General features: G+C 35.6%; 1 protein-coding gene across 4 annotated transcripts; it reads right to left on the bottom strand.

The window, feature by feature from the left end:
* Positions 1 to 1386: 1386 nt before the first annotated feature.
* On the bottom strand, positions 1387 to 22093 carry LOC137808576 (protein RRC1-like). Of its 4 annotated transcripts, none has more exons than XM_068609752.1 (18): positions 21959 to 22093; positions 21118 to 21204; positions 20894 to 21029; positions 20661 to 20706; positions 14454 to 14514; positions 14210 to 14362; positions 7972 to 8088; positions 7724 to 7889; positions 7493 to 7605; positions 6542 to 6613; positions 5506 to 5727; positions 5280 to 5338; positions 5031 to 5115; positions 4788 to 4925; positions 3665 to 3889; positions 2776 to 3578; positions 2358 to 2524; positions 1387 to 2012 (listed from the first exon to the last, which is right to left on the bottom strand). In XM_068609752.1, exons 2-18 carry the CDS (start codon positions 21190 to 21192, stop codon positions 1738 to 1740), a joined length of 2913 nt encoding a protein of 970 aa, XP_068465853.1. In that variant the 5' UTR covers positions 21193 to 21204; positions 21959 to 22093; the 3' UTR covers positions 1387 to 1737. The 4 variants fall into 4 exon arrangements, with proteins under 4 accessions (XP_068465853.1, XP_068465854.1, XP_068465855.1 ...); XM_068609753.1 differs by having other exon boundaries at positions 2370 to 2524; XM_068609754.1 differs by lacking the exon at positions 20661 to 20706 and having other exon boundaries at positions 21959 to 22080.
* Positions 22094 to 23860: the final 1767 nt, after the last annotated feature.

Here is a 23860-nt window from a genome sequence, read left to right as displayed (position 1 = left end):
ATTAGAATTTTTGTAAAGGAAAGAGAGAGGAGAGACGTATGAAAAATAAAGAAGAAGTATTGAGTCACTGTCGGAAAGGAGAACTAGAGAGGAAATAGGATTAATTGTATTTGGGCCGAAGATAGTAAACCCGATAGGGCAATTGCTTCATGCACCTAACAATTTGAACTTCCATACACAAAATGACTAAAATACCTTATGTAGTTTTTAGATAGGAATGAAGGGTGCAGATCAAAATGTATTCTCGATTTGGTATTCTTGAATACATTTTCAGATTTTGGTTTCCAAAATACTTTTTCAAATTTCAAAATCCCTTTTTCGGAATGTTTTCATAATTTTTTTTTCTTTGGAATGTAGTTTTTGTGTTTTGGAATTTCTTTTTCATAGTGAATTTTGGTTTTTCAATTTTATTATGGAATTTCATTTCTAGAACACAAAAAATATATTCTAGATTTCTTTTTTCATAATGTATTTTTTAATTTGGCTTTTCAATTCCGAAATAAAGGACAATTTTGGAATTTTAAAAGTTGATAGGTGCAGGTTCAAAATCATTGGGTTCAGAAAGCAATTGCCACCCAATAGTTCTCAACATTTATGTTGTGGCAAATTCTTCCCACACCTCCATATCCTCTTACCCACATACTTCTGAAAATACTAAAATTACTCTCATATTCTATTGACTTTTTTTTTTAATTTCTGAATGTCTCTCTAGGTCTTAATGCATAATAATCCGAATAAGCACGAATAAAAGATACATACATACATATATATATATATGAGCTTCTAATCCGCAAAAGTCCTCGCTTATCAGAGAAATTTGAAGACTAAGAACAAAACCAATCTCTAAACAAGCTTATGTAAAAATTCAAATATCTATACCTGGGCATATTTAATATTTGTTTGTTCACAAGTTTGAACAGAGTCTATAGACAATAGTGATAGGTTGGTAATACATATTTTCTTCAACCAAATTGGTTGAAGTTGGTTGTTTGCTAAAAAATGCTCGTGCTATCAATGAGAAACAAATCGGTATAAAACTTTCTATCTCGAGTTTTAACAATGTCGCTTTAGAAGTGCTTTTCCAATACTAAATTTCCAGACTACATATGATATTTGCCAAAAGGTTTTAAAATCACGAACACACTCCCGTTGAGTTTTTACACTACCAAAAAGTAGGTATCTAAAAGCTACTCAGTCGTGTACCTGGACTGAAGACAAAAAATAACAAGAGAAATAGTTATACAATTGTCAAAAGCATCCAATAGGTAAACTAAATTATTGATTTTATGAAATACCAAGCTTGGGAATTCAAATTTCGTCAACCTTTCTAACATGCATCATTACGCAAAAATGTTTAAAACTACAACTTACCCAACACGCAGTACAAACACATAATCAGCCGAATCTCCCTGTAAATTCTCAATTAGTATAGACAGAACCCTCTTAATTTAAGCAGCATGCACTAATTCACGGGCAAAATTAACGATTTAAAGTCTTAAATTACATTGTTAAAAATATGGGGGGTATCAAGAGCCATTTACCACTCAGCACTTTCAAAGATTGTCTACAGTAACAATTTCCTGGCTGACGGTTCATTCCTGTCTCCCAGCAGGTACCAATCACATTGCCAATATCGCCCTACGATGACAAAAGGCCAACTGTCCTCCAGACTTTTACAAAGCAATCTGCATATCAGTAAGGTAACAGATCTCAGTACTGAAAACACATCGAATGTTCTTATTTGGTCCGTCTTCTCCTCTCCCTATCCCTGCTTCTATCCTTATCATGATCATCCCTCTCTCTGCTTCCACTCTTTTCCCGGTGCCGGTCCTTTCCTCTTTCAATATCAAAATCATAACTTCTGTCCCTTTGCCTGTCTCGGTCCCTTTCTAAATCATGTTCTCTGTCCTTGTCTTTCCCAGATAATTTTGGTTGTGGACTACCACTTGGACTCCGGCTTCGGTGCCGTTTCCTTGAGACATCATGCCTATCCCTCCTCTCTGATGTTCTTCCTGCCATTATAAAATGATAAACAAAATTCTTCACATTAAGCGTGGAAAGATTGATGCAATATAACACTCACAAAGATATAATTTTCTCATTTTAATGACATTTTTTAAATAAATTAGTAGAATGCATGGAAAAGGTGAAAGGAAGGAAGAAAAAAACAGACGTATGAAAGCATGCATGACAAGGGTTATGACTAGATACATTGTGCACTACACTCCAAGCATCTGAACTAATGTGTAATGAAGTTATTCAAATTTTCACAATGTCATTAGGATGTCAGTAAATGAAAAACCAATTCCTTATGTACAACTTTCAAAAGAAAAACACAAATAGAAAGAACTTCTTACTATTGCCTTTACCATCTTCACCAGAATCTGATAATCCATATTCTGCTTGCAGCCGTTTTCGATGTGACTCAACTTTCTTGTCGATTTCCTCCAAATTTTTAATTCCCCTTTCTTCAAGAGACTCACGGTATTCAATTAAAGCAACCTCCAAGCGTCTTAGCTTTTGCCTGTCCATGGTAAGCTCCATAAGCAGACATATATAATATAAACCTTTTACTTTCTGTACTGTCCCCATCCCAAAAAAATATAATTATAGAAAATTATAACCACGATGAAATATAAAAAGAAAAGACAGAAAGAACAGGCAAATGTCAGTAAATGCAAGCTGAACAAAAAAGGCATTATCGGTATTCAGTCCAATAGGCAATCTACTACCAAAAGAATGAAAGAGAGAAATTAAGTCAAAACATATTAAAACCTTTGCTCTTCATTCATTCCACTGTCGGTGTGAGCTGGAAAACTTGTACCAGCTGCAGACTCTAATTCATCAGCTTTAATAGGGCCATCATCCACATTCTCACTACCAGAAGATGAGTAACTTAAGCCAAGATTTTTTCCACCTTTCCTTTGTTCATCATCACTCTCATCATCCTCCCGAGCCCATTTAGAGGCTGGCAGAACTGGATCACTCTTTTCCTTTTTTGTGAATGCCTTAAGTTCAGGTTGCGGAATAGGAAGTGTAGAGGCTAAAGATATGGAACTTCTACTCTGTGACTGCAAATCTTCATCCCCATATTGGTTCCACGCAGAAAGTCCTACTGGTTCAGACTCTGCACTTGTTTCTTGCAGATTACTTGAATACTTCCCAGAAGTCCCTTGGTTGTGGGCATATTTCAATTCATCATCTAGTTCATAACCTCTTTGTTTTTCTGCCTCCTCAAGGCTTAACAACCTTGCAACCATCATTTCTCTACCACCAACAAGTGACAATCCATTGTGTCGGCACCGTCTTTCCAGCTCAGCAAGAGGAAGACTCATTAGCTCCTTCATTGCAGCCCCTCGACCCATTGCCAATGCAGCATCTTGGTTGGTCTTGCCACCAACAACTATATCTTCAGAAGTGGTCTTCTGCTCAATCTCAGGTGCATCCCCGCATATGGAATGGAATGGAATTACACCAGAGTTCCCAGGTCGAAGAAAAGTAGCTCTTAAGCCATTCACATAACCATCTGAAAATAGAAACCAGTCTGCCCAAACTTGTAAAACTTTCAGCACTCGTTCCTGGAACATTTCAGACAATGATCACCTAACAGTAAGAAAGAAAACTAAGAAATTATATCACGACAATCTACTATTGCTCAGTCTACCTTTAGGGCTTCAGCAGTAATACGTCCCATTATGCTACGATACAAGTCATTAAAACTCTCCATTATGTCTGGTAATGTTGCTTCAAACTTGGTGCGATATGCTGATGCATTTCTTACAGGAGCACTACTATTATGAAGAATATCAGAGACAAGCATAAGCCTTGCAATTTTAGTTGGAATGGGGGTTTCTTTAAGTGTCAAGGATTCAGTCAAGACTTCAACTATCTGCAGTTAAGATTTAGAAATCATCAAGCATTCTCCAAAACATACAAAATGAAGGATAATTGAATAGTAAATGATAGCAAGAGAATGATAACAGACAATTCTGCATATTTTTTCTCTATGAAATCGGGTAATTTGTTTTACTCATCAGATTAACTTAATTGTTATGGTAAATAATACATACATTCTAATATTATGCTAACTGAAAGGGCCATGTGTGCTTATTGTAGCATGGGCTGAGTACATTTTAGTAAAATACTATATTCATATAGCTCTTCAGCAATTCTCCAGCCCGACCCATGTCAACTATGGGTGTTTGGCTAAGCCTGAGCTAAATACTAAATCCAATACAGGAGAAAAACTAGAAGGAAAAGGAGAGACCAGCACAAATGCTAATATCATACTTTTGAATTTGGATCAATAACTTGCAAAGTTGCAGCAATTTCCAATTTTTTTCATGGGAAGTCATTAGTAATTTTCTGTTTGAAACTTTGGGTCTTTCTGTTTTTCACCAGCTTAGTAATAGGATTATACTAGTGGGTTGTTATTTTAGTAATAGTGATTGGTTACTTACAATGAAGAATACTTCCCTTATAAGAAATGAGCAGAGATCAATTCAAGATAAACTTGGTATCTTTTGTTATGTACAAAGTTGTCTGAATAGATTGATTATTTAGGTATGAGATAGCCCAGGCCTTGCCATCAGGTTGTCTAAGCCCAGTGCGAAGATTTGAGAAAGAGTTAGGTTTACTAAAAAATGGAATAGTAGATGCCATTAACGGATTGAGTAAGCAAATGGGCTAAAATGGATTAGCTGAAGATAATTTTGCTGACTTTAAACCAGCAATTTCAATTATACTGAGGGCATTTCAATAGCCAATGAGCAGAATAATTTTTCTACCTCGCCAGCTGCATCAGCATTATCTAAAGAAAACCCCATGGCCTCTTTTATCTGGCTCCTCTCTAATGTTAAAGCACGCAGCATATCCTCAAATTCATCCCTCTGTGCATCAGTCAGTGTTCTTTCAGGCTCAACACGCTACAACATTCAATCAAAACACAGAAAGTTATAAATATGTGAAGATCACGAGAGTGTTGTTGAGAAATAAATTCCACCTAATTGAAAATACAACAATAAAAGTACCCTGCTTCTTCCTCCAGCATGTGTGGAACCAGACTCCTTTTCATGTTCAGGACTTTTTGATATTGGTAATGAGGGAGGAATCCATCTGCAGAAAGAAAATTATATTTGTCTAGGTTACACTTTATTACTAATGACCCATTCAATCCATACACAACATTGGCAAACAAAACAATCCACCAATGTTCTTCTTTCTTTTCTATTTTACAATAATCAAAAACATAATACAAGGGGAAAAAATAATTAGTGTACCTCCCACTACCCGTTATCATGATAAAAGGTTCAGTCCTCCATCTTTGAAGGGTATCACCCTGCATTACAGGCAAACAACACATAATGTCACCCTCCAAAACCTCCTATTTCACACTGTTATGTTAAAGAAACTTTTTTGCTTTTATGGATTCTTCAATGCTAATATATTGCCAGTACTTAAGCATTTTGTTTAGTCAACACATTCACAAAAAGTAAATTGTTGTACCTGTGCAAATGAGTAGAGTCTCCAGACATAGTACGTATGTTCCTTTGAGCCAAGGACAAACAAGAAGTTGAAAAGAGGATTGCCACGACCCCTCTCCATAATAGCTTGTTCAAAAGCACATCCTCCATCCAGGACATACAAAGCCATTGTATCAATTACATGCCTCAAATGTTCATCCTCAGGAGGTGAAACCATTATATCAGGAACATTAGGAGTTAGAACCTACAATGAATTATAGCAGGAATATTAGGAGAAAGAACCATTACATCAAAAACATTAGGAATGTGAACCAAGAAGTAATTCTACATCTAGTTTTTTTTTTTTTTTGTATCTTTTTTATATATGTTACTACCATCTGTTTTTGGACACAAGAAAATGAATTATTTAGAAAGATACAAAAGTTAAGGAAAAGTAACACTTGCGGAGAAAAAGAGAACAAAATAAAGATAAAAAACCATGCAACACATCAAGTCAGTCACATTAAAGATATAACAAAAACAATCCTCTAAATTGATAATCAGAAGACTATAAAGAAACTAAAAAGATTAAAATGCTACTCTGTCCAAAATTAACTCAAGATTATTGGCCAGAGAATTTTTTAGCATTTCTATCCAACCATATAAACTAAAGTATCCAAAAATGAGCAATATCAAAGCTTTTTGGTGGTTCAGGTCTTGGAAACTTGGTTCCTACTACCTGGTACTAATAATATTTATCCCTAGAGACAAAAAGATAATACTTTATATGATAAATAGAAAGATACACTACACATACATCTTTCTGCTGAGTTTGTAGACAGAACTAGAAAAGATAAAGTCTGTTGTAATTGATCAATTGAATAACACAGCAAATAAGTGTTTCACCCGAGTCAGAGAACTGCTATCGTATACAATACTCACAGTTTCCAAAAAAGTAGATGCATCAAATGAGTGTTTCGCAAACAATTACAATAATGATTTCAGCTTGTATCACCGCATGACACTACAATATATAATAAATATAAAATATTTAAGACAATCTAAAACTGAGAACTTACCAGCTCAGAATTCTGATTCGGCACGGATGTTAATGGTGGACCTGAAGGACCAGACAATATCACAGTACTACCCTGCAAATAAAAACAAGAAAATATTTTGTACTTCAAATGAGAAAGGGAAGTCTGGACAGTCAATAGGCAACCTTGAATTTGCAAGATAGTCTTGACATTTAATATGTTAAAAGTCTAAATAAATCATCAAGATTTATCCTTCCTAATATCTTATCATCTCACTTGGGGGCTCGAAAAACACAGCAGATAGCATGGCTAAGTTTCTTTCGCTTGATATTTTTAATTTTATTTTTTAGTGGTAAGAACACTCAGGAAGGGGGACATTCTAGTTTAGAAATTATTTGGACGATTGGAGTAATAATAATGACAGAACAAGTAAACACTTTGAAGTGGTTGCTCATATTAAATTAAATAATATTGAATGTACCGAGAAAAGATAGAGACAAGAAGAGGAAACTGTATTATTGCATTACTGAGTATTGAAAGATTACAAAGATGCTAAGCTAAGCCTTCCTTGTACAAGTATAAATAAACATCCTCACAGAAAGATATATATAACCATGAGGTGACAGTTGTGTCATTTATAACTGCCTAACAGACAGCTATCAAAACAGAAAAAATAAATGAAACTGAAATTTGCTTATATTCTCCTACAAATAACCGCTTGAAAATGGTCATTGTTCTATGAAATTCTTTATATTAGGGGTTTTTTAGTCTTTAGCTTTTAAAAACTGCTTTATAAAATAATTTTCATAAACTACTATATATATAGGAGTAGGGGGAGCAGACGTCACAACACTGAGAAGATTAGCGAATAATGGAAAATAGAAAGCTTCCAAAACTGTTTAAAAAAATATTTTATTAGTTTTTAAAAATAAATTTTTCAAATATGAAAACAGACCCTAACTCTTTTCTTTTTCATCAAGTTAACAGTAATACCTCCTTACTCCTGATGGCCATATGCCCTGGTGGAGGTGCAGGTAGTGCTTGCGATGGGAGGGCAACAGACCTTCCCCATCCAATTTTCAATTCATATTCATAAACCACAACTCCTGCACAAAAATATTCATACTCAGTCATGGATTAACATATTTTTGAAACATAAACTCAATGAATATACATGCTATGCTACAATAGTTTGTGTTTTGATTTCAGACAAATAAACCAGACCTTGCATTTCATCTTTCGCTGCCTGTCCATCAGCTCTGTTCATGAAAGCTACAAAGCCACAGTTTCTCTGCCGTCTTCGCTCCTCCTCTGTCCTTGGCCACATAATCTTCACACTAGCAATAGGTCCAAATCTTCCAAAAGTACGGAGAAGAAAATTTTCATCAACCTACAATCATTAAACTGCAAGATAAGACTAATAGGTACTTATGATATAAAACAAAGGCCAATTATTGAGGGGACACTCAAACCTTGGGTGAGAGATTTCCAACATAAAGATTTGTAGTCTGAGGATCACCATCATCAAAAGATCCTGGAAGTTTTCCACTAGGGTCAAAGTCATCAGGCAGCTCATCAAAGCGACTCGCCTGTTTTAAGGGGGAAAACTATCAGTATAATAATATAACGGCTTAAAATTTAGTGTGAGAAATAAAATGAAATTATAGCATACTATCAAGTTTAGAAGGAATAATATTTTCTTCTATTTAAATTATGAGGTCATTAGACCTATATATACATGAGCTTGCTAGTTATTTTAGGAAATATGGACAACTAATTCTAGAGAAACAAATCCCTATGATTGTGGGATTGTTTCTAAATACATAATCCTAATATTAATAGTAAGATACAGCTGTGATACAAAATAAAAATATAATAAGGATAAAATATAAAACTTCCTAAACAGTTTTGACACTCCCCCTCAAGCTGGTGAATAGATGTTCTCCATTCCCAGCTTGGATATAATTCTTTCAAAGTTACTGCAGTTCAGTCCTTTGGTGAGTATGTCTGCAAGTTGACTCTGAGTGGACACATATGGGGTGCAAATCAAGCCACTGTCTAACTTTTCCTTGATAAAATGTCTATCCACCTCGATATGTTTAGTTCTATCATGCTGTACTGGGTTGTGGGCTATGCTAATTGCAGATTTATTGTCACAATATAACCTCATAGGTTCATCCCATCTTATCTTCAAGTCTTCCAATATAATCTTCAGCCATAGAAGTTCATATATTCCTTGGGCCATTGCTCGAAATTCTGCTTCAGCACTTGATCTAGCTACTACACTTTGTTTTTTACTCTTCCAAGTCACTAGATTTCCACCAAGGAAGGTGCAGTATCCAGTAGTTGATCTCCTATCCACAACTGACTCTGCATAATCTGCATCCGTGTATGCTTCAAGAGGAACACTTTTGTTTCGTTTGAACAAAATCCCTCTTCCTAGAGTCCCTTTTAAATACTGCACAATTCTAAGGGCAGCTTGCAAATGTGCCTCCTTTGGTTGGTGCATAAATTGACTGACTAGACTCACAGCAAAAGCAATGTCTGGCCTAGTGTGAGATAAGTAAATAAGCCTGCCCACAAGTCTTTGGTACATTTCCTTGTCCACGGCATTATCCTCCTCCGCACTTCCCAACTTTATATTTGGATCAACTGGAATACTTGCTGGTTTGCAGGCTGTCTTTCCTGTTTCTCTAAGCAAGTCAGTAATATATTTTTGTTGAGATATGAAGATTCCTTTCTTGGAATGGGCCACTTCAATTCCCAAAAAATATTTAAGTCTCCCTAATGTCTTAATTTCAAATTCCGTGGCAAGACGTTGACTTAACGTTTGATGCTCCTCTTTGTCATCTCCAGTTATTATAATATCATCTACATACACCAATAATATTGTTACTCCTCCTGAAACTAAATGTTTAATAAATAAAGTGTGATCTCCTTGGCTCTGTTTGTAGCCCAAACTTGTCAAAACTTTGGTGAATCTTCCAAACCATGCTCTTGGGGATTGTTTCAGCCCATATAGAGCCTTTTTTAGCTTACAAACGGTTCCAGCAACAACCTGTCCATCATAGCCAGGGGGCAACTCCATGTATATTTCTTCTTCAAGGTCTCCATGTAGGAATGCATTCTTCACATCGAACTGCTGCATATCCCAATCATGATTTGCTGCTAATGACAATATTACTCTGACCGTGTTCATCTTAGCAACCGGAGCAAATGTCTCCAAGTAATCCACTCCATAGGTTTGACTGAATCCTTTGGCTACTAACCTTGCCTTGTAACGCTCAATAGTCCCATCAGCCCGATACTTTACAGCGTATACCCAACTTACACCCTACTGGTTTTTTTCCAGTTGGTAAGGTGACAAGCTCCCAGGTCCTGTTCTTGTTTAGTGCCTCCATTTCCACATCCATGGCTTGTTTCCATTTCCTGTCAGATAATGCTTCAGATACAGAGGAAGGTGTGGGTGTAGAGTTTAAGTTTGTGAGAAAGGTTTTATGGGTAGGAGAGAATTTTTCAAAAGATAGGAAATTTGATAGAGGGTAAAGTGGCTGTTGGGTGCAGGTTCTGGTTCCCTTTCTAAGGGCAATAGGAAGATCCAGGTTTTGATCCTCCTGTGCTTCTGAATTTTCCAAAATAAACTCATTAGAATTATTGGAATTTCTAGGATTAGAAATTGTTACCTCATGTAAAGATGGTAGGTTGGATTCTTGGACATGGAATATATGTGGAGAAGTATTTAGGTAGAGGGGTCATATGGTCAGTAGCACCTGAATCTAGTATCCAGAAATGGGTAAAGGGTGTATCGGAAGCAGTAAGTCCAAAAGAAAATGGAAACTTACCAGAATATGTTAAGGAGCACATACCTGAGGGCTTCTCCAATTTACTAAGGAAGGACCTTACCCTCTCTATCTCTTCATGATTCAGCTGGACAGATTCTTCTCCTTGTCCATTAACAATGTGTGCTTGTCTTTGTCCTTCCCTTTTTGGAGGGCCTCCTTTCTGGCCCCATTCTCTGCTTGGGGGTTTTCCATGTAATTTCCAGCACTTTTCCCTTGTGTGGCGCGGCTTGTTGCAGTAGGTACACCAGACTTCCTCCTGTTTTTTCTCTATATTGGAAAACCCGCTTTTCTTCTGGTTAGTTAGCATGGTTGTTCCTCCTTCAGCTTTCATTGCTGAGCTTTCAGTAGTTGGGGTCTCCAACATCAGTCCTCTCCTGCTTTCTTCACTTCGAATAATGGCTACCACTTCATTAAGCCCTGGGACTTTCTCTTTTCCCAAGATTTGGATTCGAACCTGATCATATTCAGGATTCAGGCCTACCAAGAAATCATAGACTCTATCTTGTTCAATATACTCCTTAAGGATTGCTGAGTCTTCTGAACATTTTGCTTTTATAACTCGGTAGTGATCCAATTCCATCCATAGGGACTTGAGTTGATTGGCATATTCTGTAACAGATTTGTTTCCCTGCTTGGCAGCCACGGTTTTCACTTTTACATCATATATTTGAGCAGCATCCTTGGCCTTAGAATAGGTTTGTTCTACTGCCTCCCAAATTTCCTTTGCTCATTTAAGGAACATGCAGGTATCACTGATTTCTGGGACCATTGAATTCCACAGCCATGCCATGATCATGGAGTCTTCTTCATCCCATGATTTGAACTTGGCATCCTGTTCATCAGGGGCCATATCAGTCAGGTGACTGACCTTTCCTTTTCCTTTCAAGATGGTTCTAATGAGTTGAGACCATTTGAGATAATTTTTTCCATTTAATCTATAAGCAGAATGAACATTCTGCAATTCTCCAGCAGTTTGGGATCTGTCCCCAATAGGATTCACGATCTCAGTGATCTCAGTCATCACAGTGATGAACAGTAACCGTGATGAACAGTGCGTGGTGAACAGTAACCGAGGTGAACAGTAGCCGCGGTGAAGGCTACACAGCAATGAAGGCTGCGATTAGGCCAAGGTTGTGCAGCAATGAAGGCTGCAGCAAGGCTCAATGTTGTGCAGCAATGACGGCTGCAACTTAGGGTTTTCAGGCACGGTCAGAGACTCCTAAAGATCAGAAGCTCTGATACCATATTACGAATTTCCCACCACCATTAGGTGCAGATTCAGCTGCTGATTCAGGTGCCTGTTCAGGAGCTGATTCAGGTCTTGCTGCTGGTTCAGGTGCTTGTTTTGTTCTTGTCTCAGTTTCAGGGACAGCAATGCTATTTGTCCCAATTTCAGGTCCAAATGCCATATTTGGAAGCATGAGAGGCTCATCTTCCTCTCTTACATTCTCCCCCTAAAGATGAGGCTGGAAGTAGCTCTCTTGTTCGTTGAATGTGACATCCCTTGACACAAAGAATCTCTTTGACGGGGGGTGAAAACACTTGTATCCTTTTTGTGTGGTTGAGTACCCTAAGAATACACATTTGACAGCCCTAGGGTCCAACTTTCCCCTTTCATTACTATGAACATGCACAAAGGATACACACCCAAATATTCTAAGTTGGAGTTTATTTGTAGGGTTTAGGTGTGGGTAGAAGGAGGATAGGACTTCCATGGGGCTTTTTGATGCTATGATTTTAGAGGGTAACCTATTGATTAGGTAGGTGGCCGTAAGAAGGGCTTCCCCCCAAAATTTCTTAGGGACATGATTTTGAAAAAGTAGAGCTCTAGTTTGGTCTAATAAGTGCCCATTTTTTCTTTCTGCAATCTCATTCTGTTGGGGTGTGTTAACACATGAAGGCTCATGAATTATCCCTTCCTTTTGGCAAAAAGAGTTTAGCACCAGGTTAAAGTAGTCCTTGGCATTATCAGACCTAATTCTTTTGATATTAACTCCAAATTGATTTTTAATCATAGACACAAACTGAACAAAAATGGAGCTAACCTCAGATTTATGTTTCAATAGGAAAACCCAAGTCACCCGTGTACAATCATCTATGAAGGTTAAAAAACACTTAGCACCTGAGATATTAGGAATATTAGCAGGACCCCAGACATCAGTATGGATAAGAAAAAAAGGGAAAGGACTCATTTTATTACTAATGGGAAAAGGTACACGCTTGTGTTTCGCAAGCTCACACACCTCACAATGGAGACTCTCTACATTTAAATTCTGAAACAAGGAAGGGAAGAGCACTTTTACAACTTGAAATGAAGGGTGTCCTAGCCGACAATGATATAGTTGAGCTTTCTCTTTACTAGTCATGGTGGATTCAAATGAGAGAGTGACTATTGATACCAAGATTAGGATCCTCCATGTAGTATAGGCCATTCCATTCTCTAGCATGTCCAATCGTCCTCCCTGAGTTTTTGTCCTGAAATACACAATAGTTGTTATGAAAAACAACGTTACAAGAGAGATCTTTTGTGAGTTTCTGTACAGAAATCAGATTGGTGGACAATTTAGGGACATGAAGGACATGTTTTAATGTTATAGATGGGCTTATTTGGACTTCTCCTTGACCTGCGGCAGTTATACATGTTCCATCTGCTGTGGAAATTTTCTTGTTGCTAGGATAGGCTCGAAATGGCTCTGATACCATATTACGAAGTGGACTTTAAGCTTAACTCAACCCCATAAAACCGGCTCATAGGGTTGAGGTTTGCACCCACTTATATACAATGAAAGACTCTAATCTCTAGTCGATGTGGGATCTCCAACACACCCCCCTCACGCCGAGAGTGATAGATAGAAGCTCGTGCGTGGGACTATATATTATGGGTGGTCCGATAGCGGCCCGATAGCGGGTGGCCTGATAAGCCCAACAAATATTCGCTAGGATAGGCTTGAAATGGCTCTGATACCATATCAAGTTTAGAAGGAATAATATTTTCTTCTATTTAAATTATGAGGTCATTAGACCTATATATACATGAGCTTGCTAGTTATTTTAGGAAATATGGACAACTAATTCTAAAGAAACAAATCCCTATGATTGTGGGATTGTTTCTAAATACATAATCCTAATATTAATAGTAAGATACAGTTGTGATACAAAATAAAAATATAATAAGGATAAAATATAAAACTTCCTAAACAGTTTTGACACATACAGATAACTATTTTCATCATTTAAATTATAAGTACATAGGGTGATTATCGTCATGCGTAAAAATCAAAATAGGCAAAAAGAAATCAAAGAATTAAGATAAAAATGAGATTGTATGATGCAATTCATCCTATACTTATTGTTGTGATCTAGGGGACCAGAAAATGAGAAAAAATCGAGAGAATTTAGAAGAGATATCGAAGTATACTGGTTTCATAGGTACAAAGTGAATCACTATGCATTTGGCTTTGAGTATATATTTATATGAGGAATAGCATGGAAGAGGCTGTTACAACTGGATGAGTTAGCTAATAGATTATCTGTTATAACAGGGTGGTAACAGAACTAGGTAGTCAAGTAATGGATCATCTGTTGTGTTAGTTGGTAAAATGTTAGCTACAGACTAACACAGTGCTACCAAAGAAAACACATTCATGTACGGTGGCATTACAGTACAATATACAACTATTCCTTAATTTATGTGATATACAGTTGACATCCAAATGTGTTATTAACCTTTAGTCTCGTCCAACAGCATTTCACAATTACTTCAATGAGAAATCTACATGCAATAAACATCATGCCCTATGTATTTAAAGAAAGCGAGATGAAAAATCCAACCACCAACTACATGAAACATGTGAACAGCGTCACTTACAGCAGAATGTTCTGCATGACGACCGTCACGCCAATGCTCACGTTCTTGATTTCGCCTCTCCCTCAGCTCTTGCTCATGCTTTAGCTCCTCCATAAAATGATCGATATTTCTTGACTTCCCTTTATCTTTCTCCTTAGGCTTTTCCTCCTCTTTCTACAAAGTTCAGCAAACAAGCATTATATCTGGATACATCAGAACTGGAAAGCAAAAACGTAGAGGTCAAAGCTTCAATTGAGATACAGACTTTCCTTTCAGATTCTTTCCCCTTGGTTGCCATTGGAGGTGGAATAAAAGATGGTACATACCTGCAAAAAAAATAAATGATAAACTTCTATCTTAATGGACTAAGTACACATTTGAACTAAATAAAAATATTGAGCATTATCAGATTCATCATCTTCAAAACACTCCAAACAGGTACTTCACACCTAATTAAACTTCAGGAATAACCACTGGATAATCCAGCAAAATCTTTCATTACACTCAGAGCCAACAAATCTAAGCAGCAAATTCAAATTACTGACATTGAACAAACATTTAATTCAAGAGAAAAAGCTACAATAAAGGAACCATGGGAAATGCCCCTTAACTCACAAAGGATAACTTTTCCCCAACACCCATCAATCAAGTAGGGGAAACAATTGCCAATAATGACCTCTTGAAAGACTTAGTAAACATGTCAACCAATTGGTGGTCGACGCTAACAAAGTAAACAATGACAAAGCTAGTAGATATTTTCCGAACATGACTTTCTCTCTATAAAACTGACAATAATCTTCAATACGCTTAGTCCTTTCAAATCATATCTTCAACACTCCCCCCCCCCCCCCCCACCTCAAGTTGGAACATATGAATCATATATAGTCAAGCTTGTTAAAAATGGTCAAAGGAAATGACAATTACTAAAGAGAAAAAATGGGTAGTTGACACAACAGTTGCCAAAAAGCGAAAAAAGTTCAAAGAATACTACAGTTACTAGAAAGCAAAAATGGTCAAAGGAAATGAATCATATATAGTCAAGCTTGTGTCAAAGGAAATGACAAATACTAAAGAGAAAAAATGGGTAGTTGACACAGCGGTTGCCGAAAAGCGAAAAAGTTCAAAGAATACAACGGTTGTTAGAAAGCAAAAATGATCAAAGGAAACAACATTTGTCGTTAACCCAAAAATGCTCAGAGGACACAATAGCTGTTGGAAAGAAAAAAAAAATGCTCAGATAACAAAATGGCATCCAGAAAGCAAAAAAAAAACCCAAAAGGACACAGCAGCTGCCGAAAAGCAAAAAATGCTTAGACAAAATCATCGTTGTAGGGAAGCAAAAGTGCATTCTCTAGATGGAACGACGACTGTTGGAGAGCAAAAGAAGAAGCATTCCCAAAGAAAATAAATAAAATCACCCAAACACGTCAGCAATGTAAAATAATGTCAATTGATAAAGGCTCAAGAAAAAAAAAACACTAGAAAAACATTGGTAAAAACAATATTTGTCGAAAAACGTCAACCATAAATAGTACTTGTAGGAAAAATGTTGGCGATAAAGAGTAACGTTGGCCGGAAAAGGTGCATAATATGTATCACGAGACAAGCTCGTTAAAAAGGTCAAAGGACAAAAATGTCAGCGGTAAATAACATTTGCTTGAAAAACATTGACAATAAATAGTACACGCAGAAAAAACGTCAGCAAAAAATCGTACATGCAAGAAAAGAAAGGGTTGTCTGTAGACAGTATTTACAAGACAAACATCTGCAGTAAACCATACTTGCTGGGAAAACGTTGGTGGTAAATAGTACTTGATGCCAGTAAATAGTATTCACCAAAGAAAGCCATGTTGAAAGGATAGGTCACAAAAAGGGTCATCTGGAGGATGGTACCACTTTGGTACCATTTGAGAGGAGAGAAACCAAAAAGAAATATAATGAATTTTATATGTTGTATACAAATGAGCATTCTTATTGACATTTTCCTATCAAATCTTATTTGTTAGAGATCTCACATCAACTAAAGAGTCAATTTACAATAGATAAGTGGGGGCAATCCCAACCTTACAAGTCAGTTTTGTGAGGATGAGTTACGCTTAAACTCATTTTTTAATATGGTATTAGAGTATATCCTAGCAAGGTCTGATGGACCTATTGTACCACCCACTATCAGCCAACTATCGGACGACCCACAAATATCTAGTCACACGCACGAGATATACATGTCTCGACGTGAGGAGGTGTGTTGGAGATCTCATATCAACTATTTATAGTATATAAATGGAAACAATTCTCACTTTATAAGTTATTTTATGTGGATGAGTTAGGCTTAAACTCACTTCTTAATAATAGTATATCTCTATATGTAATCAAATCATTTCTCTAACATAATCAAATCATCTCTATAACATAGTGTACTAAGTTGCCACTTAAAAAACACCCACCACTCAAATGCTAATTAAGAAAAGTTTCATCAAGCATCGTATACACCTAAAAGAATTTTCAACTAAAACAAAACTTCTCAATACACACGTACATGTATTCAGTTTTGGGTAAAAGAATAAACCCATTAAGATGAAGAGGAAAAGAACACAAGAATCGTGAGGAAGAGAATTATTATTAAAATAAACTAAAGAAACAAAACAACAAAGATACACAGAAAAATCAATGGAGCAAAAATTTCCCAAATGATATGTCATATTAAGGCAGTAGTTTGTACTGAAACGAAGATAAATGCCTAATCTTATCCCGAATCAAATGTGTTGTGCAGATCTAACACATGAAATATGCACTTCATCCAATCACTGTAATCAAAATCAATATTATTCATAAGATCATAGAATTTTATGACTTCTGCCACCATCATGAACAATATTGATCTTGATGTGTGACTCATTTTTAATGGGATTATAAGATCACATGGTCTGACCTGTAGGCTTGTCATGGATTAGCCAATCACACTGTGCAGCTAATAACTCACCTCAAAAAGGTTTGAACAAAACAACAACAGATCCACCTTTTATTTTCTGGACACTCATTCAACAAAAACAATAGAGCCCCCACTTATTCATGTTCACTTGTGTCCTATTTTCTTTCCCTACTCTTGTCATCTGTGTTTCTGAATTAAATTTCTTGGTTCAAATTATTTGCTAATGTTTGAGTTCAATATGGTTTTTTTTTGTTTTGTTTTGATGGTGTGCTTGTTCAATTGTTACTGCTATGCTATGTGTTTCTCCAAGAAGGCACTCTTATATTCAACTGGTGAAGTAGCCAATGGCAAGACATTACGTACAAAAGTAAACTTCGCCATATGGAAGTACCCATAGTAAAGGCCAAAAGGATATACTTAGCCACCAAGTGATTTGAATCAATCAATATTTCCATCTAATCAACCCTTCATTGTGTAAACCCAACAACAGTTGACGATTGTCTTGCAACAGGGGACAAGACCAGCTCCAAAGTGCCACTAACTTGTAAAGCAGCCATTTTGTCCAACATCGCCTACTACCAGCAAGGATCAAATATGGATTCACTTGTAGACTTGAGAATATGCAAAATTTCAAAGAGGAGATAAAGGAGATAATTGATTATAATGAAGATAATGGTAGGAATCTGAGAGAACCACATACTTTTGTTTAGGGCAAAGGAGAGATCATGTGTAGAAGATGTCAGTGAAGGAGCATTTGGAGCATAAGATGATGTTGAAAGGTCAATAGATGGAACCATCCAGGGAAGCCACAATATTCTGTTATAGGTAATTAGAGATAGAAAGCAACAACAATAACCAAAGTAGGAACCAACATGGGGAACATCCAAAGGGACATCATTAATAGCAACTCAAAAACGGATGAGACTCATATCAAATGACATCAGCAGAAATAAAGATACCATTTTGAGTTAGAGAAAAAAAACCCACAATATCCTTTATGGACATGAGAGTAACCAAGAAAAACACATGTAAGAGACCTACCAAACAATTTATCTATACCTATCATGAACAAAAACAGGTAGAATCAAAGACACGGTGGAATATGGTAAAAGTCCTGCTGCTAATGTGAACTGGATTCACTAGAAAAGGGTCGCCACATGGGGATGATAATGATAGTGGCACATGCAACAATGTTTAGCAACACAGTTAAGGATGTGGCGAATACTACAAAAGAACATGGTGATGGGGTATTGCTCACCTTATTCCTCACAAATATTGCGCAAAAAATAGAATAAGGGATTGAAGAGAACCCCCCTAGCCAACTAATACAATATAGAAGTGATTACTAGAATTGTGTGCATTGGGCCACATAAGATTCTTTTCTTTATAAAGATACAAAATAGGGAAAGAAAGAAATATAAAACTTCATCTTAAAATTACAGCTAAACAAAAAAAAATCTATTTACATGTAATCATATCTTTAACGATTGCTTTTACTAATTAAGCAAGATGGTAGACCTATAAAATAAACACACGCATTCATAAACCATAAAACTCTTGTTTGGCTTCTACATAGATAATAAAGATTGCTTGAGGTAAGTGTGAATCAATATCGAAAATTTCCAGTGTAACCACCATATACACAAGGAAAATAGTGAGGTGTCAAATCTACAAGGGAAATTATGCTAAAGGTGGGAGAGGGAGGGGAAGGAAAAGCAAATATCAAAGCCCTTAGGGAAATAGGTAAGAAGAGCCTTGAAGTTCTAAAGCTTTTTTATAAGAATTCAAGCACTTAGGGGGAACCAAGCTCTTAAATACACCCTAAAGACAAAATAGATGGTGGACAAAATAGTAGAATATTTCATTCTCTAAGATGGTGAATAAAATAGAATTGTCTACCACTCTAGTTCAAAGACATGTTCCTGATTCTTAGAAAGTGAACTTTAAGTCCAACTCATACAAAACTTGTTTGTAAAGTGGGATTTGCATCCACTTATATACTATAATTTAATCTTATTTCTAGTTGATGTTGGATGTCCAAGACACGCACACCCCTCATGTTGAAGACTGAACATCTCAAGTATTGGATTAAATATTTGTAGGTGGTCTGATAATGGCTCAATAGTGGGTAGCACGATAAGTCCAACAAATCTCATTAGGATAGGCTTTGATACCATCTTAGAAAAAGAATTTTAAATCTAACTTAACCGTACAAACCAAGCTTGTAAGGTGAGGTTTATACTCACTTATACACTATAATTTGACATTATCTCTAGTTGACATAGAATCTCACACATTAATGATAGAATCACCATGATCAATTGGAGAGCCACTCAGTCATGTAAAAAAAAAATCATGGTTGGCTATAGTCTTAAAAAATAAAACGTGTATGTGAGTACCACAGCCACACACTTCTCTCTCTAATTTTCCCACATTATGACCAGCCAGGAAAGACCAATATATATTCAGCAGAATGTTAATAGTGAGACTCTAATACAAATAGATATTGCAGAAACTATTTTTTTTCATATAATGTTATTTTGCTCCATTAATCCCCATTGGCAACTAGGTTTTGAAGTGTCCTTGATTTTATCAATGAGGTGCTAAAGCCACACCTCACCAAAACCAAAAAGGTCCACCAAAGGAATCAACCAAACAAGGGTACAGTCAAGCAATAACACACAGTACCCTTCAAATATCTCACCTCAACAGCTTTACACATTAATGTACCAATACAAAATCATAACATACACCATTTAAGAAAAACTACAAAACAACTCTTTATTGTAAGGAAATGAAATGAAACTGCAAACAAGATCAACCATTCCACTTCATGACTAAGTAATCATAACTCAAAAGTTCCTTAACAAATTACAAGAAAGTTGCTTGAATATTTTCATGGATAATGATTTATCTACTATAATATTATTTCCAATTTTCATCAGATGTCCATGAAGGATGCAATGCAAGAATACTGATTTATTATGCCTTGACTGGGATATACTTTGGCACGTTTGCCTTAAACAATTAAAAATACAATCATCTAAATTACACAAAATTTAATTGGGCAATTAAAGATGTCTCCATAAGCACAGAACAGCTATATTCTATACTTCTCTGTTTGCACATACAACTTCTAATTTGTATATTATCAGATCCAGAATTAGCTTTTGTTTTAGATTTATAAAATGAGATGACATTCAGTGCATAAGAATCAAGCATCTTGAGTTATATATCCAAACAAATGCTTCTTCTATGCAAACAGAACAAGCCAAAATTAGGAGAGTTGGAAATACTATAGCTCATCCCTAAAATACCAGAATTATACAACAAACCCCTCCCCTCAAATGTTAATCATGTGATCAAATCATTAAATGTTACAAAAAACATGCATCATCAAAAAAACTAAATTAAAATATTCAATTCGTTATGCCTATAAGTACAACCTAAATAAAGCTATACCTTAATAACATGTATTTTCCCTACTTATTGATGCCTAATTAAAGAGCACAGAAACTTGGTCAATCAAAAGCATTTATTTACCTACTTCCCTTCTTTGGAACAGATACCCCATCTTTGGACTTTTCACCTGTCATCCGCGAGGGAATAAAAAAGGTCCATACTTTTATTAACATTATATTATACAAAATAATAGAAAAAAACTATGTATATCCAGAACATAAAGAAACATACAGGAACGTTACTTCTAAGAGATGAGGCAAAAGGAATATAAACAAAGAGGGGCAAGAAATACAGAATTCATGATTTATACTAACCCTCAGAATCATCTTTAAATCTATCATTAGGATTAATTGTGCCTCCTCGAACAAAAGTTTTTGACCCCGGTGTAGTGTCTCCTTGAAATGACTCTACAAACTCAGCATACAAGCGAGCAGTCTCATCCTCCGCCCTCTGCATGAGACAAATTCCAAAATGATAAATAGGAATGGCTTTGCCAAATTCAAGCAAGAACTAACTAATTTGGCCATATCAACCCTACCTTCTTCTTTGCCTCCTCTTCTTCTCTATGCTTCTGGAATGGCGTTTTCTTCCGTGTGATGGAGAATGAACTCATGTTTGCATCAGACTGCAAAAAAAACAATAAAACTACTTCATATCCTCAAGTCAGGCATTCATTCCCCCATAAATTACACATTCTGAAACTATCCTCAAGTCTTTTACTCCACCATTACTCATATTCTCAAAAGCAATCTCAAGTTTCAATTTCAATTTCAACTTCACATCCAGTCCACCAAAAAAAAAATCCATCACACAACGCATAGAGAACATATGAAATACAAACCCCCATCAACCTGCACTCCAACCTATCGAATTCACTCTATCCTCAAAACCCGAGAAACACCAAAGTCACAAATGGAAAACAATCGGAAAATGCAGAGCCCAACTTCTCAACTCAGCCACCAAAACTAACAGCAATAACCCAATACACTCTCAGTCTAATCTAAAATAACCTAATAGCAACATTACCACACTAAACTCCGCCTCAAAAAGCTTCAAACAACACGAAACATGAAAGTGCAGAGGAAATCGAAGCGTCCTTCCGAAGAAGAGAGTGAGGAGCAGCTAAAAGAGGAAATCCAACCTCATACAATACGAGTCCTCTTCCCAATCCCAATTGAGAAAATTAAAAAACGGTGAGTTGAGTGAAGAACAAATACATCACCTCATAGTATCACATAATCATGATTATGAACAGAACGAAAAGAAGGTAATCGAATTGGAACCCCAGTTTTGGGGTTTGATTATGTATGAAGGAGCGAAGGGAGCGAGAGAAGCAGAGAATAGAGAAAAAGCGAAAACCTAAACTGAACAGAACTTACCTGGCTTTGGTGTTCACTCCTTCCTCTGAGTAGAAACGAAACGAGGCGCAGTAACAGTAGTGATACAAGGGCACGCGACAGAGAAGGGTATTGCTGTATTGTTTTCTTTTCCGATTAACTCACCGAAATAACAAAACTATCCGATTGCATTATTATATTTTTACAAAAAAAAAAAAATCACTATTTTTTATCAAAATAAATTTAATATATTTTTATAGATTAGGTTGGTTTAGTCTAAGTTATTATAAGAAAATATTTTAAACATTTTAAATTATCTATTTCATATAACTTTTTATTTTTTTGTTAATGAAATGTAGTATAGTTACTATTTGACACATCATCATAACTAGTCTCTAATTTTCTTAATTAATTTAAAAGTTTATGAGTTCTTATCGATAATATTTTATAGTCCAGTGCTTAAAACTCAATTCTTTCTTTATATTCTTCCATTTTAAACTTGTGATACTTTCTAATACATTTTAAGGTAAAAGAAGTAATACATTTATGAATATTTCAATGGAACATTAATTATTATTTGTTTTATTCGAATTTAAAGTGGGAAAATATATAATTAATTTAATTTGCACTAGACACTAGACTTTATTCCATAAATGTTTTTAAATGTTGAGCCCTTCTCTTACAAGTAAGTTTTTAAAAGATAATTATTTTTATAAAAAAATTAAAATACTTTATAAAATAAATGTTGTTTGGATGAAAAAGTAAAAATAAATTAAAAGTTTATGGACCTATAAGATTAAATTTAACTAACTATATAAAACTATAAAATTTCAAATTTTATTGAAAAATGTAAAATATAAAATTTTATTTAAAATATAAAGGATATGTTTGTCCAACAATTTTGTGTTTCACTTTACAATATGTCTATTTCTTCAAAACATATGATGAAGCCATCAAAATTCCTAAATTGCGCGAAGTTATGGAAGACGGAATTGAAGCTTTAAAAATCAACAAAACTTGGTACATGATAGATTTGCCTGTAGAAAAAAGTCTCATGGGATGCAAGTGAGTTTACAATATCAAATATAAAGCAAATGGTGATATTGAATGATACAAAACTCGTCTCATCACCAAAGATATACACAACTTGAAAGACTTGATTACCTAGACACATACTTCCTTATCGCCAAAATCACTATCGTTTGTCTATTATTGGTTCTAGTCGCAACAAAGAATTGCCACCAAGAGCAAATGGATGTCAACAATACTTTTTTACATGGTGATTTAAATGAAGAAGTGTGTATATCTTTACCTTAAGTCTTAAATTCCAACAAATCTAATCAAGTTTATCATCTTACAAAGTCTTTATAGGGCAGTAGACAATGCTTTGCAAAACTCACCTCACTTTTGCATAATATTGGGTTCACACAATCATCGTCTAGCCACTTTTTATTTGTTAAGAGGACTAACAAATCTTTGACAATGTTACTTGTGTATGCTAATGATATTATTCTTCCAAGTGATAATTTAGATGACATAAAAGTTGTTAAAGGTCTCTTAAACAAACAAAGTCTTTAAAACTAAGGATCTTGGCAATTTGAAATTCTTCTTAGGATTGGAAATAACATGAACAACCAAAGGAATGCATCTCTGTTAACAAAATACCCTCTTTGATATCCTTACTTATTATAGGATGCTTGCTACTAAGCCTTATTGTACTCCCATAACAAAATATACAAAACACATGTACAAGCAAAAAATGAATCTATGAAGTCAATTCATATCAAAGACTCATTGGACGCTTGCTTTATTTGAAAAACATCATATTTGATATAATCTACGTTATTCAATCCATAAGCTAATTTATGCACTCACCATCCATTCATCATCATCGTGCAACTTATCGTGTGTAAGATACAATAAAGCTTCACCTTTGCAAAGCAT

The sequence above is a fragment of the Phaseolus vulgaris genome, chromosome 3 (assembly GCF_000499845.2).
Source record: "Phaseolus vulgaris cultivar G19833 chromosome 3, P. vulgaris v2.0, whole genome shotgun sequence".
In the NCBI taxonomy this organism is placed as follows: Eukaryota; Viridiplantae; Streptophyta; class Magnoliopsida; order Fabales; family Fabaceae; genus Phaseolus; species Phaseolus vulgaris.
The sequence above is the reverse complement of the archived record's forward strand: the minus strand, read 5'-3'. Positions and strand labels throughout refer to the sequence as shown.

Excerpts from the sequence above, each read along its gene's own strand:
- LOC137808576 (XM_068609752.1), bottom strand. The coding sequence starts at position 21,192 with ATGAGTTCATTCTCCATCACACGGAAGAAAACGCCATTCCAGAAGCAT. Across the intron at positions 20,707-20,893 it reads ATTTAAAGATGATTCTGAGG|GTGAAAAGTCCAAAGATGGG; the intron begins GTTAGTATAAAT and ends CGCGGATGACAG. Across the intron at positions 5,116-5,279 it reads ATGATAACGGGTAGTGGGAG|ATGGATTCCTCCCTCATTAC; the intron begins GTACACTAATTA and ends TTCTTTCTGCAG.